The sequence below is a fragment of the Aotus nancymaae genome, unplaced genomic scaffold (genome assembly GCF_030222135.1).
Source record: "Aotus nancymaae isolate 86718 unplaced genomic scaffold, 86718_ANA_hifiasm-v0.15.2.pri h1tg000040l, whole genome shotgun sequence".
Taxonomy (NCBI): domain Eukaryota; kingdom Metazoa; phylum Chordata; class Mammalia; order Primates; family Aotidae; genus Aotus; species Aotus nancymaae.
In genome coordinates, this window is record NW_026988454.1 from 59,664,926 (window position 1) to 59,682,025 (window position 17,100).

Consider the following 17,100-nt stretch of genomic DNA (forward strand, 5'->3'; position numbering starts at 1 on the left):
CATTAAGCAGGAGTCTATGAGGTCAGAGATGTGCAGTGTCACTCACTTTAGCAATGCCACCCTCTTCCCTATCGAAGCCTCCCATTACCTGCAAAGGTGAGCAACTCATCAGCTGAGCCGCTGAGCCCCAAAAGGGGGAGAAAGCAAAGCCAGTCAGTGATGCTGGAGGCCTACCCTAGGGGATGTTGCTTGGTGCCAAACTGCAGGAGGAGACCCTCAAAACAGGAAAAACATTCTGTCAGGCAAATAGGACTTAGTGGCCTGGGTTCAGCTGACATAGGCATTTAAGAGTTAGGTTTTTTCCTCACTTTACAAATGGAATCCCGTCCTTATCAAGAAAATGTGGTGACGTTCTGCCAATGAGGCAACCAGCTCTGTCTAGGAGGTGGCCCAGCTCATGGGTTCACTAGACCTTTCACCACTGCCCTACAACCTCATGATTGCACATTTAGGTGTCCCAAGTTAATCTCTTCTTCCTCCCCCCATCCTCTTCTTCTCTAATAGAGTAATTTACAGAGATGAGCATGATAATAAAAGTGTAATTGGAGAGACAGTATTTCATGACAGGTTCGAGACTGAGCTCTCCCCTCAAGTAAGTGACCTGGGGCATAGCACTCACACGCTGTGGCTCAGTTTCCTCGGCTGTAAAATGGGAATGATGCTACTGAACAACTCAGCATCAGAGCTGCTGGCTCAGAACATGGAGAGCGTGACCACACCAGGTGCAATATAAAACACGCACGGTAAAATCATGACTATTATCACAACTCTCGCCTCTGCCTTGTCAGAAGTAAGGAGAGGTGCACTGGCTGGTGCGGAGGAGCGCCCGACGGACATACAAACCTTTTACTTATTCTGATTTCTAATTCGGAGGCACCTCCTTTTGAGCGGCGGCTCCAGGTCCTCGGGCCCGGCGCTGAGCATGGGCGAGGAGATGATGCACGGCGCCATGGCAGCCTTCTCCGCGGGTTTTGGCACAGGCTGGATCACGCAGCCGGTCTTGGGCAGCATCCGCAGAGCATAGGCATGGTCCTCGTCCGCGGGGTTATTAAGGTTCGGGTCTGACTTGTCGCCCCCCGCCAGGGCCTCCTCGCCCATCAGCTTTTTGGCCGCCTCCCCGTCCAGGTGGCAGTTGGAAGCACAGTTGTTCTCCTTGACCGACTCTAGTTCGCTCACCGCCGGCTCCTCAGGCGACAGCAGCTTCTTCGGGGGCGCGGGCGGCGGCGGCTGTGACGGCTGCTCCGGCGGCGGCTCCGCGCTCTTGGCGCCCTCGGCGGCGGCGCCGCGCGTGCCGTTCACGATGACGTTGCAGGCCGCGGCCGCCTCGGGGCCCGCCGGGGCGCCCGGGCCCGGGTCGCCGGCGGCGGGCGGACTGCAGTGGCCGTCCCTGCAGCCGCCGCAGGTCCTGCGCTCCGCGGCGCCCGGCTCGCGCTCCGCCTTGACGTGCGCGTGCAGCGCGCGGTGGATCACGTTGTGCAGCCGGGCCCGGTGGCCCACCGTCAGGTCGATGACGCCGTCCTGCGGGCCCTGCAGCACGCCGGGGAAGCCGAGCTGGCCGCCCGCGCCCGGGGGTCCCGGGGGGCTGCCGGCGCGCCGCGTCAAGTCCACCACCTCGCTCCGGCTGTGCTCTGCGGGCGCGGGAGCCAGGCTCAGGGCCTGGCCCGAGCAGCCGGGGGGCGAGTCCGCGGACTTGGACGAGCCCTGTTTGGAGTCCCGGGGGGACAGGGAGTGTCCGCCTGGCTTGCCGCCCGCCGCCGCAGAGTCGCCTGGGGCGCTCGGAATGAAGTTCTCCCCGTTGCTGGAGAACCCGTTGGGGGGCTTGGAGTCGTTGACGTGAGGGATGGGGATGGGGATGGGGATGGGAACCGGCAGGGGCACGATTACGGGGTATGGCACGAGCAGGGTCGGGGGCGGCACCAGCGGGGCGAGCGACGGCAGCCCGAAATTCATCATCTGGGGCACCGGCATCGGGCCATTTGGCATCATGCTCACCGGCGGGAAGGGAAGACTGGGCAGCGGAGCGCCCGGGGGCGGCGGGGGCAGCAGGCCTGGGGGGTTCCCAGGCATGGTGGGGGTGCTCGGGGGGTGGATGTGGGGCGATAGCATTGGCCGGTGCATGGGGCTGGAAGTGGGGCCCAGGTTCCTGGGGCCGCCGGGCGGGGGCCCGATGCCGGGAAGCATGGGGTTGGACAGGGGGCTGTTGGGGTTAGAGGCGTGGTGCGGAGGCCCGCGGATGAAGGGCGGGCGGATCTGCTGCATGATCTGCTGCTCCATGAAGATGGGCAGCGGCACTGGGCCGCGGTTGGTCATCACCATGGGAGGGCTGCGAGGAGGGACGCCAAGGGGAGGCCCGATGCTAGCAGGTGGCTGGACGGAGACAGGAGGGATATTTGGAGTCTCGCTGATGGGGATGGACTTGGGCACTGGCGTGGGGATTTTAGTGACAGAGCAGTTGGCAGTTTCAGATGGAGAGACGGTGGTGGACGCCGACGGGCCAGGGCCCTGGCTTTGGCCAGCTGTAGCCACCGGGGAGGGGGCCTTCCTCCGAGCATCTGTTAGCGGGATATTCCAAGAGTCTGGAGTGAGCAGCTGCACCCCGGTGCCTTCTGCTTTATTTTCCATGGGAGGGTGTAATGTGCTGCACAGCCCAGCTGGAAGATTGGCCTGGGTCTCTTTGTAGAAAATGTCCATTTTGTATTGATTGAGACATTTTGCACTGCAGAACTGAAGCCTTCTTTCCCCGTCCCCAAAATCCAGGTATTCTTTTGTGTGTCTTATGTGCTTACACCAGTCACATACCTACAACACAGTAATAAAAAACCACAACAGGTAAGACAAGCAATTTACCTGGGTAGATGACGTTTTGTGTTTCACGTAAAGGTTCTTTTAAATTTTGCCACCACTTTTCAATCAGGCAGAAGTGTTTCCTTCTAAAAGATAAAATTCTGCAATGTTTATAAAATGATGGGTTGGCTTTAAAAATATGAGCCCTTCAGAATACCAATTATCACAACCTCCTTTTCTTTCTTCTTAAAGAAATTGTGTTGTCCTCTTTAAGCATGACTTAAAGATGGTTCTGAGAAAAGGGAATACATATACCTGTCCAGTGTACCTGCCCACGCATTTTCACTTGTCAGAGAGGCTCACTGTAAATGCACACCTGAAGAGTTTTGGAGGGAAAGGTTCTCCAGAAAGTTCAATGGGCTTGAAATATAACCCCTTACAATTCTCCTCATGCGAAGTCACTTTACACTGTTGACTGTGTTTGATAATGCAGTTGGAAAGGGTGTACTGTGTTAACCAATAACACAAAGCGCTGAACATCATTATGTCTGGCTTCCAAGGAGAAACTTGGAATTAATCATGAAGTCTGTGTGAGGTTTAGCTATTCCCAACCTGTGATGTTGCAGCAAGCTAGAATTATTTTTTGAGCTGTTTGCCCACTCTCTCTCAGTAGTCAGAATTTTTGGTGACATTTCTTGGCAGGCAGTCTTATTTAACAACTTTTCAAACACCAGAGAACATTTTCCAAAAGTTGTTATGGCTTTTTCCCCTCCTTCAAATCTACTCCTGGCAAAAGAAAGACATCACCAAATTTATTTTAAAGTTGGGCTGCAGAACTAATTAAAGGCTGAGAGCTTTTCCCAATTGGAAATCACTAGACATCAAAGTTCAAAAAATACTCATTCTCGGCTTCAGAACCCATTACTTTGGAGAAATTATTGTGATTTCATTAACACATTAATTTTGCAACACCATCAGCTCTCACAGATGGTGAAGACATGATCTACAATTCAAATATGACTCTTGTTTGCACAAATGTCTTTCCTTCATATGGCATTTTAAACAAGAATTAATATGAGTAATCTTGCCATAGCTATAAACAGATAAACAGATGTCAAAATTTTCAATAGTTCTTTCAGTGCCTTACTTTTTTTTGACAGAGTTTTACACACACAATCTTTTTTCTTTTTTCCTTTTTTTTTTTTTTTTTTTTTTGCCATTTTCTCAGCACTCAAGCCATATATAGCAGCAAAGGAAGAATTGTGACACCGTGCAATGGTGAGTCTATTGAATTTGAGTCGCTTCTCCAATAAAGCACTGGTTCCAACATTGTTCTAAAGGAGACCCTGTTTTTGTTGAAGAGGGTATCTGTTGTTCTGTTGTTGGTTCATGTTGTTTTTTTTTTTTTTTTAACTATCATAAACTGATATAATTAAAAGATGATAAATTTTAATAATGATTGGTCACATAAACAATGTAAAAACAACATATGCTGGGCATTTGATTACTCATCTCATTTAACTCTCAGCTTTCCTTGATTGTAAACAGTGGTGGCATGCTGGTATGTGATCGTGGGCGAACACGCATGTGGCAGATCCTTCTCACTTTTTTTCCCACTGATATTTGCAGGTAATACACTTGATGGTGTGAGACTGAATAACATACTTATTGGCACACATTCCTGTTTTGTTTAGTCTCATCAAATTGCCCTTCCAAACTACTTCTTGCAAAAAATTTTGGAGAGTGAGAAAACTGCTGAGTGACCTTTGATGATTAGAAAGGCATTCTTTCAGTTTAGCTATCAAAACTGTTGCAGTTTAAATTAAAGTGGTAAAAAAATAATAACAATAATTTCAATGCTAATATACTCCTGTATATCACTATAGTGTTTCATGTTCCTCCTGAATTAGGGGAAGTTTTTATCATAATTGAGATGCCCAGTTTACAAAAAAGTACAGAATTGCCTCTGATGAGAAGAGATCCACAGAATCCATCAGACCCTCAAATATTTCATCTAGATAAAGGTTAAGTAAACAAGTAGTAAAAACATGATGCATTTAAGTTACTGTTTTATAAAGCTGATCATTTAAATAAAATTAATATATAAGGATGTGGCACCTAAATTCCACTATGAAATAAAACCACCCACTTCTGTTTCAATATTAGGCATCCACAGAAAGCCCGAAGTGTAAATTTACAAGCTTGAAGTGAAGGATCAAAAATAGTTTCTTTAATCATTGACTAAAAAAAATTATCAATGAATTAAACTAATTAAAATAATATACCCATGTTCTGGCATATTTTTTTTTGGATCTTATTTTTTAGCCATAAGGGAGAAGAGTTTTCTGAAATCCTTAATTGGTTTTTAAATTGCCAGATTGAATTATTTGCCTCCAAAGGATTCCTGTTTCCTCAAGCCAAATAAATATTTTCAAATGGAGTAAAAAATAATAATAATCTAAATATAATTTAAATGTTCTCCCTTCCCTTCCTTCACTTTCAGTAATCCATTGATGAATAAGGAATGCTGATAGATCTATCCCAATTGTCAAATGAGAATTTTCCACCATATCTCATCTATTTTGACATAAAAAGAATTACAGACATCAAAGTTAGAAGCAAAATCCTATTTCATCAAATTTTCCATTACAGCCAAGGCATACGGTTAGCTGCTTGATTTTCTGCAGCATCCCAAAGTGTTCAAGTAGTAGTGTGACAGTTCATGACTATCGTGTTTTGGGTAATATGAGAGACAGAGAGAGAGAGGCAGGGAAAGAGAGAGAGAGAGAAGAGTGTCTGTGTGTGTGTCTGTGTGTCTGTGTGTCTGTGTGTCCTTGCCTTATTAAATTTCAATTCAGAATACCGATCTAAAAATACAGAAAAGCAATCTTTCTGATGAAGCAAAAAATTATTAGAGGAAAAAACTGTCACTTAAGAAATAATGAATCAAGTCTGTCTTACAGGACTCATCATTTAAGATGAGGTCAATGAATTTATGGCACAAATGGCTATATCATGTGAGGCAATAAAACACAGTACTATCATTCATTCTACATCTAACTAATGACACACTTCTAGTAATTAAAGATTTCATCATAAGAGCCTGAACTCATTACTTAAGATGTGGTAGTTAGATGAAAATATATACTGTATTCCTCTCTCTTTAATAAAATAACATTTGCATATCCAGGAAAACACAGCATGTGTCTCACATAAACTCTGGCTTTTTGAATTGTGGTGTGGTGGGGTATTCTTCCCTTCTTTTTCTATTGACAGCTTTACATTTTATTTCACTTTTTAACTTTTTGAAGAATTATTTTTTCCTCGTTATGCCAAGAAGTACCAAAATTCCTTCAGACATTTTAAAAGATAAAGATTAAGAAATGCAGAGCTTTACACACTGAGCTCTGGAATGATTTTCCCCTAATTTCACCCCAGCTTTGTTTCTGTTGGAATCTGGCCTCTTTGGTTCCACTTCCCTCACTAACAGGTCCCAGATTGGACAGAGGCTGAAGCTGTTTAACGATGCCAATCTGGGGACCGAACAATCAGCAAATGCAATGCCATTGAGCGAGACAGCTGAAATGCTTCGTATCACAAATACATAATGTATCACCAGGAAGACAAAAAGATCACAAAGGAGATAAACAAATGTGTATTCCATTCAACCCTATAACAGCAGTCCTCAAAAAGATTAAATTTACCTTCCTGGGATGGGTCCAATTCTAAACAACAGAATGAACATTTCCTTTAGTCCATTAGAGTATTTATATTTGGGTGGCTGACTGCCAGGGTAGTACTTATAAGCTCAGTGGCCTGATGGATTCACTCCTTTCCTGTGAAATAAATGTGTGGCAACCTACACCGCTCAACTGCTCCAAAGACACTGCCTCAGCAGATGTATCACTTGCTCTTGATATAAGAAAGCCGAAAGGCAGGACTTGTGGTTCTTATAACTCTTTCCATCTTGTATTTCCCCCGGAAAGAGAGAAAGCTATTCACGCTGGCAACTGAGCCTTTATTTTTATATAAACGTCAAAGTCAAGGCCAAAGTATGCCATGAGGTTACCCACATGGGCACAATATACAGGTTCTTCTGGGCTTAAGAGAAAACTCAGGCAACTGGGGGAGGGGGACAGGGTTCCTAATTAACACATTAATCAGCTGTTAGCTGTGGGAGTAAAGTTCAGCCTTTAATGGAATCCACCACTGCCTTCTGAGTGGTAATCTGACATCAGGCAATATTTAATTAAGAAACACTTTTGCTGAAATCTTTATCTGGGCAAAGACGTTTGTAGCAATGGAACAATAATAATAATAATAAAATATATTAGCACCTCCGTGAATGCCATCAACAATTTCAAAAATAAAACCAAAAAATCTTCACACGCGTCTTTCTGACTTGCCACTAATATATCTCCCAAGTAACAACTCAGAAGTTATAGCTCCTTAAGCAACATTGCAGCTTGTCATAAGAGGGTGGTTCTCTGGGCCTTGGCATGTTGACTGTGGCACTGATCTTGTAGTCTAGGCCAGCTCAAAAATCATGAGCTCCTTTGAGGGAAGCAAAAGAGGATGGAGGGATGTATGCAGGGGTGCTCAGTGTTTTGAGGGCTTTGGGGTCTGCTCTGCCTGTAGACAGTCACCTCACAGCATGAGTTGACGGTGTCGGACTGACCCACCTGAGCACCTGCTCCCAGCCCTACCCTGGAGTGCCGTGGTCCCAGCATCAACTATTCCTCTGGGTCTAGACACTGCATCCAGGAGGGCCCTAGTTCAGTCTCCCTGAGTGACAAAAGACACTATGGAAATCACATGGGATTTGGAATCAAAAAATGTTGGCATGAATCTGGGCTTCATTCCTTATTAGCAGTGCAACCTTATGAAAATCTCAGCCTCAGTTTCTTTATCTGTAAAATGGAGCTAACGGTCTTATGACTGTGTGCTAGGCATATCACTAAGCTTGTTACAGAATCTATATTTTCAACCCCCAGCCCGTCCCACATGTTTTACATTTGTTTTGTGGGGAGGATGCTTCTATGGCTGTGTGAAGAGGGAAAGGGAGATTTGCAGCCACCATTTTCCTATGAGCCTGTGTGTCTTTTAGATAAAACAGGGGATGTTTCTCTCTGAGCAAACTCATGCTATGCCTCACAGATGATACCAGCCTCCACCTTGCTCCTAGGAGGCTCTGTCCCAAGGCTAACAGAGGGGCTGTCTGCAGGAACAAGGAACCAGCCCACAATTCTATGTGCATCCCAGCTGCCCACCATCCTGAGGAGCCTCTATTCAACTCCTGCTGAGCCCTCTTCTTTTTCCAAGGCCAGTCATTTTCTAATTCAGGCGAAAGCTTGATAAAGCGGCATGGCTGCTTGGAAATGAGCGTTAGACCCATTAAAATGAATCATTCCTCTTAGGCTCAACTGCTGTTTGAATAGTGGAAGCCATAAACTGTGCTATGCATATTTTATTAAAAAACAGAGCTGATGGACGATCTGCTTGACTCATTACATGGCAGAACTATCTTCCAAAGGAAAGACCAGAAGCCACAGTATCAGGTGTCTTTTAAAACTGGACGGCCCCACCCTGCCATGGCAGAATGTTTGCTTGAGGGAGAGCCCCCATAAAGTGGGGAAGGGCACACCAACATCAAGCTCACCACTCCAAGTTTTTCTTGCAGAGCCGGATTTGAGTGAAGGAAGGAAAAAGATGACCTAGTCACAGACATGCAAAGCCATATAGAATCAAAAGAAGAATTTAAAGTACAAACATCAGGGGCTCTTATACAAAAAAAGCAAAGGCATGAAGAAGTTCATTTTCCAAATAAGAAAGTTCTACAGGTTTAGACTCCAACATGCTGATGTTTGCTACATAGTTCCTTTTATTTGGGATTTTCTTGTTTGTTTGTTTCTTTTGCTTTGTATTTTATTCATTCTTATTCTCTTGCTTGCTCTAGCGCTCTCTCTCTCTCTTAAATAAGATTTGGAACTCAAGGAGAGGTTAAAGAACATCTTTGTTAGAAGTGAAAATCTCATTAGAAAACTGCCCTGTAGGAACTTTATACCATGACTCAAGTTCTACTTATCTTATAAATGTTAAGCTGGGTTCCAGAAATCTTGGCCCAGATCACAGGAGCAGATCCTTCTCTTTCTCATGTGCCATGAGCTCTGTAAGGCAGAGCAGAGATGGGCTTGGTTTTCGGGATCTCAACGAGCTTTAACAAATGGCTCATTACTGACCCAGGTCTCTGATTCTACAGCCAATGCAAGAGATGGAATCCTGGCCTGGATTCAGTGACTGCAGGCCCACCCTGACAGCCAAACACATGATTCAGAAGATGATTTTTCTCTTTGGGCTGATGTTTTAGGTTGCTTAAGAGCATTAGTATACCATGACAAAACTCTGCTTCTTTTGAGCTGGACGAATGCAACTTACACCTTCACAATACAAGTCATCCAGATGGAAACTAAAAAATTCAGTCGTACATCAAAAAACCTGGTCTGCCTGGTACCAAATGTCTACCTCTTTGATTTCCAGTTATTTGGTCCTGAGAGGGCACAGAAATCACCTAAGAAATCTCAGAGCAGTGAAATTAAGCCCTGAAAGGAACCTCGCTGATCATCTCGTCCTCTCCTCCAACCTCCAGCTCCTGGTGGAGCCAGGCATTTAATCCGGCTGAGCCTCAGGTGCTCAGCTGTAAAAGAAGATCATCAACAGTGACTACCCTGCCCAGGAAACATGTGAGAAAGAAAGGAAACTGGCAGGGGACCACAGACATGGGAAATGTGCCTCCTAAGAGCAGGGAGCGACGTCCTCGCCCATCTCCCATTGCCAGGCCATCCCACGCCCATTTCATCAGCTCCAGGTATCATAACTACTCTCTGCCCTGAAAAATTTGCCATCACATAATTCAGTTTACTCATTGAAAAGTGAACCCTTATTGAGGGCCATCGTGGGTGAGGTACTGTGCTAGGAACCTGGGACATGAGTAAAATGCAGCCCCCGACCTCATATGAGGTAGAATCTGCCACAGGAAACTGGAGGAACAAGTTTTTGTTTTGTTTCCATTCAAGCATCACTGCTTCAAACTGAAGCTTAATAGAAAACCGAGCTTCTATTTGTAACACTTCTATTTATTTAGAAATAAATACTGTGCTGTGCTCCAGAAGGCACTGGGCTGTGGAACAGGGCAGGAGAGGCTTTGTATACCTGCCCTCAAGGAGTTCAAAATCTGCCTATTAACGATCAGTGGAAAATTTAGCACATGCTCTCCTCCATCAACAGATTTGTTCTAAAGGTTAAAATGCAACTAACAGCTTTTAACAAAAAATTATCCCTAATAGCCACTGTTTCAATGTCAAATTTCCCTTTGTTCTTCTAATCCAATACCGTGACTCCTCTTTTTTTAAAATGTATTATCTGAATCTTTTTTCAGATGTGTATTTACCTTGTTTACTGTGCCTTTTTGTTTTTCAAGGATATATTTTGCTCTCTTTTTGTGTCATTTGTTGTTTTTCTTCCTGTTTACTAATGAATATTTTGAGTATTTGAAGTTTCATTAGTTGTGACTATAAGAGTTTAAGAAAAGTTGCAGAGACAGATTTTGGATTATACTTGCATATAAGGGAAACCCATCAAACTAATGTGCTAAAAAGTGAAGTGTGCTAGTTACCCAGCTTCTGTCTGTGGTCACACACCTCATTTCTTCCTTCATGCAAACTTTTTTTAGAAAATAGCAAAAATCATATTCTAAAATATGTGGTTTTAGTTCCACAATGTGACTAATCAGACATCAGTAAGAGAACTTTTTCGAAGGATCGCTGTTATTATCAGTGGTATTTGAAGCAGTCCCCCCAAACCCCACCCAGGGACTTTGTTTGAATCTGCCTCCCAGTCTCCTCACTGCCTGGGCTGTATCTCACCCCGGTGATGGGTGGTACCCCTAAAACACCACAGGGCCAAGGCTACGTTGTATGCAGGTGGCCCAGGTCAAGGGCACTTCTGGGCAGAACTAATGGCACCTCTGATAATCCCTCATTGTGTCCACCACCTTAGCCCACTCTCTGGCCGCTTTTCAAAGGTCCGCAGCTCCTAGTAATGTCTCATCCACTCACCAACTACATACTGATTGCTTGGGCTCTGCCAGGCACCTGGCTATGAGCTTTACTTGCATTGCTTCATTCAGTTCTCCTCTGAGTCTCTCACACATTCTCTGAACCCTGGGCCACAGCCTGAACCTACCTGTGGGCACTCCAGGTTGCTCAACACAGCCCTGGGTGTCCATCTCTGCCCAGTCCTCACATATCTCCAGGACACGCTAATGAAAGTCATGGCTTTTATTATTGTGATTACTGCAAGCCCCAATTTGATGTAATACTAATAAATTATATACTAGTAACAATAGGTAGCATTATTTAAGCTCTAGTACCCATGCTGAGAATCCTACCTCAATTGCCTCATTGAATCTCCACAAATACCTTATCATATAGATAACTGGGGTTTAGATAAGTTAAATAACTTCTCAAGATTACCTACGCAGATAATAGATGGCAGATCCAGATTCTAAGTTAACTCTGTCTGGCTTCAAAACCCACACTGCTCCACTATCTCAAGGGTCTTTTGCACTTTCCTACAAACTACAGGATTAAGATAGGTGACTAATACTTGATAATAACTTTCTGTCTTGAAATTCCAGAATCATTGACATTTAGAAATCTAAGGAACTTCACAGGTCAAACCCAACCTATCTCCCACAGCAGCTTGGGTTTCCGTGTACACATAGGTCATCTTCCAGGTGGCACTCATACTTCCTGTGACAAGGACAAACATTCATACCCATATACGCAGCCAAAAGAGTGATTCAGCGATCTTTCTCCTTTGCACCAGTTTTCCTGGTGGCCTGCTAAAGAGGGTTGCAATATAACTGCAGGTCTCTATGCAATATCATTGAGGCAGTCTATTTGGTTGTCAAGCAGCATTGATTATTAGAAAGTTTAACCACGCCACCTCCCTGTCACTTCTACCTACAGTGGGCAGCTCTGTTTGCCAGGGTCTCCCAACACAGGCCAACTCCTCTTCCAAATCTCAGTCTTTCAAAAAATTAAAAGACGTCATCATATTTCCTCCAGATTGTTATTTTTAAACATCCCCAGTTCCCACACTGAGTTCCCAGAGCCCTCCTATGTTGTCTGTCCTCCTAGAGACATGATAGTGAAACCAGCTGCCATTGACCCAGGGATATACTTCACCTTGTTAATGCCCCTCTTAAAGGGTGGAGCCCAGAATGGAATGCGGTAGCCTGACTAGCATAGAGTCCAGTGGAATTCCCCCTCCCTCACATAAAACACTATACCTCTGTTAATGCCACCCAAGAATGCATATGCTTTTCAGCAGGCATGCCCCACCATTAGGTCTTTGTTTTTTACATTTTATTTTTTTATTCTTTATCTGTGCATATGCTTACCCGTAGTCTTTGCTTTTTAAAAACAAATATTTATTGACTATTCATTGTATTTCAAGCTTGAGCCTTTCACTTGCCTCTCTTAATTCTGGCAACAAACTTGTAAAGGAGCTACTCATTTTACTTAAAAATGAGAAAACAAAGATTCCAAGAGATGATGTGGTTTCCCTAAACCCTCTCAGCCTACAACAGTGGAGCCAGGATTCAGATCCAGAACTTCAAACCCATCCTTTTTTCACTCTACTATGCTACCTACTTCACTCTGAGTTTCGGCTCAACTGAAACCTATTTCTTCTAAGGGCACATCAACTATTTATTTAATAATATATTCAAGGTCTTTTGAGGGTAAGCCATCAAACTACTCATCTGGAGTTTAAGAAATCAGAAACCCTTTTCCAATTTTAAAAATTTGGTCAACATTTGTCCATTTCTGTATTTTTTATAGAGCAAAGACTAACCAAAAGTAGATATTAAATCATCTACCAATTTCCTTTTGGGAGCCGAAAGATCTAAATGTGCTTAGCATAGCAGGTGTTCTCTGCCTGTCTTTCTCTCTCTCCCTCTGACTTGGGACTTGTAGCCTTCGTTGTGGTATTTGCCCTACTCTTTCCAGTGTAGAGGACATTCTCTTTATGGAGACAATGGAAACCAAATGAAACTTGCCCACCCCTGCCTTTTCATCCTCTTTTATTAACTATTACATGATTTGCTCTAAACACTCATTTATCCACTTCAACTTATTTTTCCTTCTAAGAACACAGCATTACTAGCTCCTTTTATTAACCTGGGCATTCCCTCAAGGGTTCTCCTCCTTTTGCCGCCTAGCCTTCCTGATATAATTTCATTTTCAGAACTTTACACAAAGCCCCAAATAACTCCCCAAACTGCACTGAGCCTCTAGTTGTGGGACCAAATCCACCTTTCCTTGGCACTTAAAAAAATCTGCTTTTCTAAACTCTAGGGAATGTGGCTGATCATATCCAGCATTCTCTCCCTCTGCCATCACGTATTCCAAGAGAATGCCACTTCCCCACTCCAGCCACATTCCAAGTAGCTCTACCCTACAATCAGACGGTGGTCAGAGGAGGACTCCCTTCACTGCTCCTCCACCTTCTCAGAACTCTCCACAAGGCATGGGGGGAATTATCAACTGCTCTTTTTGAAGAGAATATTTTTAGTAGCTATCAAGATAAATTATCCCATACCTTGCTTATTTGTGAATTAATGTATTTTTAAAATGTCTGCTCCATATTTTGTACTAAATATCCCCAAATTATTCTTTTGATGCTTCCTTCTATTTTCCTAAAATTCCTATCTTGCATCCCCCCTCGAGAGTTGACTGCTATATAAGGATATATTTTCAAAAATTTTACCCACCTATTAGATAAGTCAGCGATGCGTGTCGTTTTATATTTTAGTTCTCTGTGTCAGCTCTAGTCTAGGCACAAGACACTGCCAAAGCTCAGTGGGATTTCTGAGACTTCACCTATTTGTGCCCACAAGCCAGGGCAACTTGGTCTTTCCCATACTCTGCATTGGCAGAGAGATTTCAGAAGTCAATTGTTTGTTCCTGCTCATGGCTTTGTTTACTCTTGAGAAGAACTGGCTTTTCTCCACAGTCCCATCTCTTCTTGCACCATCCCTGCTGCCCTTATCATGTCCAGTTTTCAAGTTTATTGGGATAGTTGTTGCCTCCTCTAGCCACCTAACAGTTGAAAGTTTTCCTGATGAGACTCTTAAATCTGTAAATACATTCTTCCCAATTTTCAATCAATGCCTCAGGCTTTGACCCCATTTGGGTCAGAAGACCCACATGCTGCCCCCTCTGCAACTTTGGGTCCTGCTCCTGTGCCCTCTGGCACCCTGCCTACCTTCAAGATCTGCTGGAGGATCAAAACAAACAGTGTAAATGGAAGCACTCTAAAACAAAATTATTACAAATGTAAGGTAATAACATTTTCCTATTTAGAAAAACAGGGCCAACTGTTTTACCTATGCTCTACTCTTACTTATACTTGATTCTGTTCAATCTGTTTTTTTAACAAAAGAGAGGGAGAAAAATACCCTATTACAAATTTTCCTCTGATGTGTACTTCAAAGCAAAAAGCACACTACAAAAATAAAACCCAGAAACCCAAACCAACAAAACGCTTGACCCCCAAATTCTTTACTATGCTTCTAATGGCTTGTGGAGTGTTTGACAGCAATATAATTGCAATAATGAGGAGGTTTTCGGGCAAGGCTGTGGTCTTAAGCTCACTATGGATGTTTTAGCCCTAGGCTCAGCTTCAGGCCAGCACCAGTCACCGGGGCCAGAGTTACCAATGGAATCCCTTACGCTCCATCACACACAAATGTGACATTTATGGCATCTGGTATATAACGCTGCAAATTCAAAAGACCCGGTGTGTTGGGCTCACAAACCTGGGGAGAAGGAATAATTTGGGTTGCCTATTGTCTTTTTTAGTTAATTAAAACCTGTGTGAGAGTGACTGCTTAGTGACAATTTCTTAGATACGTGGGAGGGATATGCTGGATTGCTTCTGATTTCCTCGGATCTCCACACTGGTTCCTTTGTCTCTGAAAAGCTTATTTCCTGTTTGTAGACTGTTTGGTTTGCCTAGTTCTCTTCTGTCTTTGTTCTGTGAATTTAGCCATCCTGCTGTGCTAACTACCTGGTTGAAAATCAATGCTCCAAAAATGCTGGATTCTCCACTAAGCATCCCTCTTACAACTCCATCCTCATCAGCAAATTCTGGGTTAGCCCAACTGCATCTTCTCTTCCAGGCTGAATGCGTGAACTGTTAAGTGGTGTGACGCAAGACAACCCAGGACACAGATATGTATTCACATATATTTAAGCACACCTGTTATTTATATAGCTCCTTTTTTTCCAATAATTCAAGTGGCTCAATAGTACTATCATAATATCACTCACCAGAAATCTGTAAAGAGATAAGCAGCCAGATAACATGACTTATTTTAAAGCTAAGTAAATTAAGACTAGCAGCAATTACATATCAGTTGTCAGTATTTGGGTAGAAACCCCTATCTCCTAACCTCTGTATGACTAATGACATCATTCTTTGGCCTACTCTGAGGGAAGAAATGAGGTGCAGAAGAAGACTGTACTGCCATCTGACCCTTCGTACAACTGGACTCTTGGCTTCTGGGTAAGAGGAGAAATGAGCGTAACAGAGCTGCCTAATTCAAACAGCCTGCACAACATGCCCTGGATCTGGTGAGACACAGAAGAAAGAAATATAGGGGATGCTCTAAACATGTGAGGGCGGGCCTTTCTTTCAGTGCTTAGTATCTAAGAGTGAAATAAAAGGTGTTACCGGGTATTTCCTGCTATGGCAAGGCATGCCTTTGATACAGATTGGCATGTTGCAAAAGTGGGCAGGAACAGGAGAGGAGAGAAAGAGGAGGAGGAAAAGAACTGTGTGCTAACTACATCTGTATCAGAACAGAGCCGGTGAAATGCTGGTGCCTGCTGTGGTCATGGGCCTGCTGTCTCATTGGCTGTAGCTGCCTGGACTCAAAGACACCTCAAGATGTTGGTGTGGGCTCTGCCTAGGAGGGACAGAGTAACTCAATGGACCAATTAGATATTCTTATCTGGGAAGTTTGGAATCAATATAAAGCCAAGAGACTAAACAGTGGTGGGAATAGTGGTCATGGGAATAAAGCCAGAGGACCAGAGAGGAGAGAGGCAATGAACAGAAACCACAGGGCAGCATAGGTCACAAGTTAGAGAGTGGGGAGAAGGCAGCTGAAAGTGGTTGGAGCAGAAGCCGAGTTTCAGGGAGTTGCAAATCCTTAATGGCCACATGCTAAATCAGGAAGCAAGGATGCCTGCTCCTTGAGACCAGTAAGGCAGTCCAGTGACCCAGTTATTAGCACTGTGGGACCATGCACTGCCAGAACAATTGCCCAGGTACCACAAGGATGAACAGCAATGGCTATTCCCATCTTCCTGATTCCCCTGGGCTGCCTTATGGCAAGGTTCCATAACTTTAGGAAGACCAAAAGTCTCACCCAGCTTGACGCACTTTCTCAGATTTAATCCTTACCGCAACCTTCCAGGTATTACTCTCTGCTAAAAAAAAAAAAAAAAAAAAAAAAAAAAAAAAGGAAAATCTAGGAAGGGGCAGTGACTTCAAGGTCCTTGCCTAATCCCATCATACTCCCTCCCGGTGGTTAATGACCCTGTATCGTGCTATGGGTGTGGGTGGGGTACCCAGGACAGCCTCAGTCTGGGTGAACCAACTCAAATCCAAGGGCTGGGAGGCCTTGTCTTCTGTAGGTGCAAAAGCAGAAAGTTTACACCAGGACATGCCTCTTATAGAAGCCTCCATACACCTGCACTACTATTTCTGAGGGTCTCCACAGAAAGGAAATGTGAATGCTCTCTCAGGTTCTTGCCTATTCCTAAACCCATTCCAACTTTCCCCCAACCCCACCACTGACCACGTATGCCCCAACTCTCTATTTCCTAAAGTGTATGCTGAGAAACACTAGATCCACCAATGCTCTGCCCCACAAAAAGGATCCCATGGCCAAATAAGCTTGGGAAATGCTGCCTACTCTATGTCCTTCTTTGGAGGTTCTCATTGCATGCTGCCATGCCCAAGTCTTTGAGGAGATGTGCAGAAAAGAAACATGGTTAACTTCATTCATCCAGTTCCCCTAGCTTTTCAAAAACAGAACTCTTTTATTTTTAAAGTAGGCTCCTATAGGAAAACACTTTGAAAAATGCTACCTCAATTATCTGGATGCATAAGGTGGGGCCAGGAAACCTAAGCCTCACCACGTTTCCTTTAATTAAAGCCTTCTTTTGTGGTGCTAGGCCT

At 44.2% G+C, this 17,100-nt stretch overlaps 1 protein-coding gene across 1 annotated transcript in view; it reads right to left on the bottom strand.

Moving 5' to 3' along the window:
* The window catches only part of SOBP (sine oculis binding protein homolog), a 164,636-nt gene that overhangs the window by 21,552 nt on the left and 125,984 nt on the right, over nucleotides 1-17,100 (bottom strand). The window contains exon 6 of the mRNA XM_021670506.2: nucleotides 844-2,799. Coding sequence (XP_021526181.2) covers nucleotides 847-2,799 — 1,953 coding nt within the window. The 3' untranslated portion in view covers nucleotides 844-846. The remainder of the gene's footprint in view (nucleotides 1-843; nucleotides 2,800-17,100) is intronic.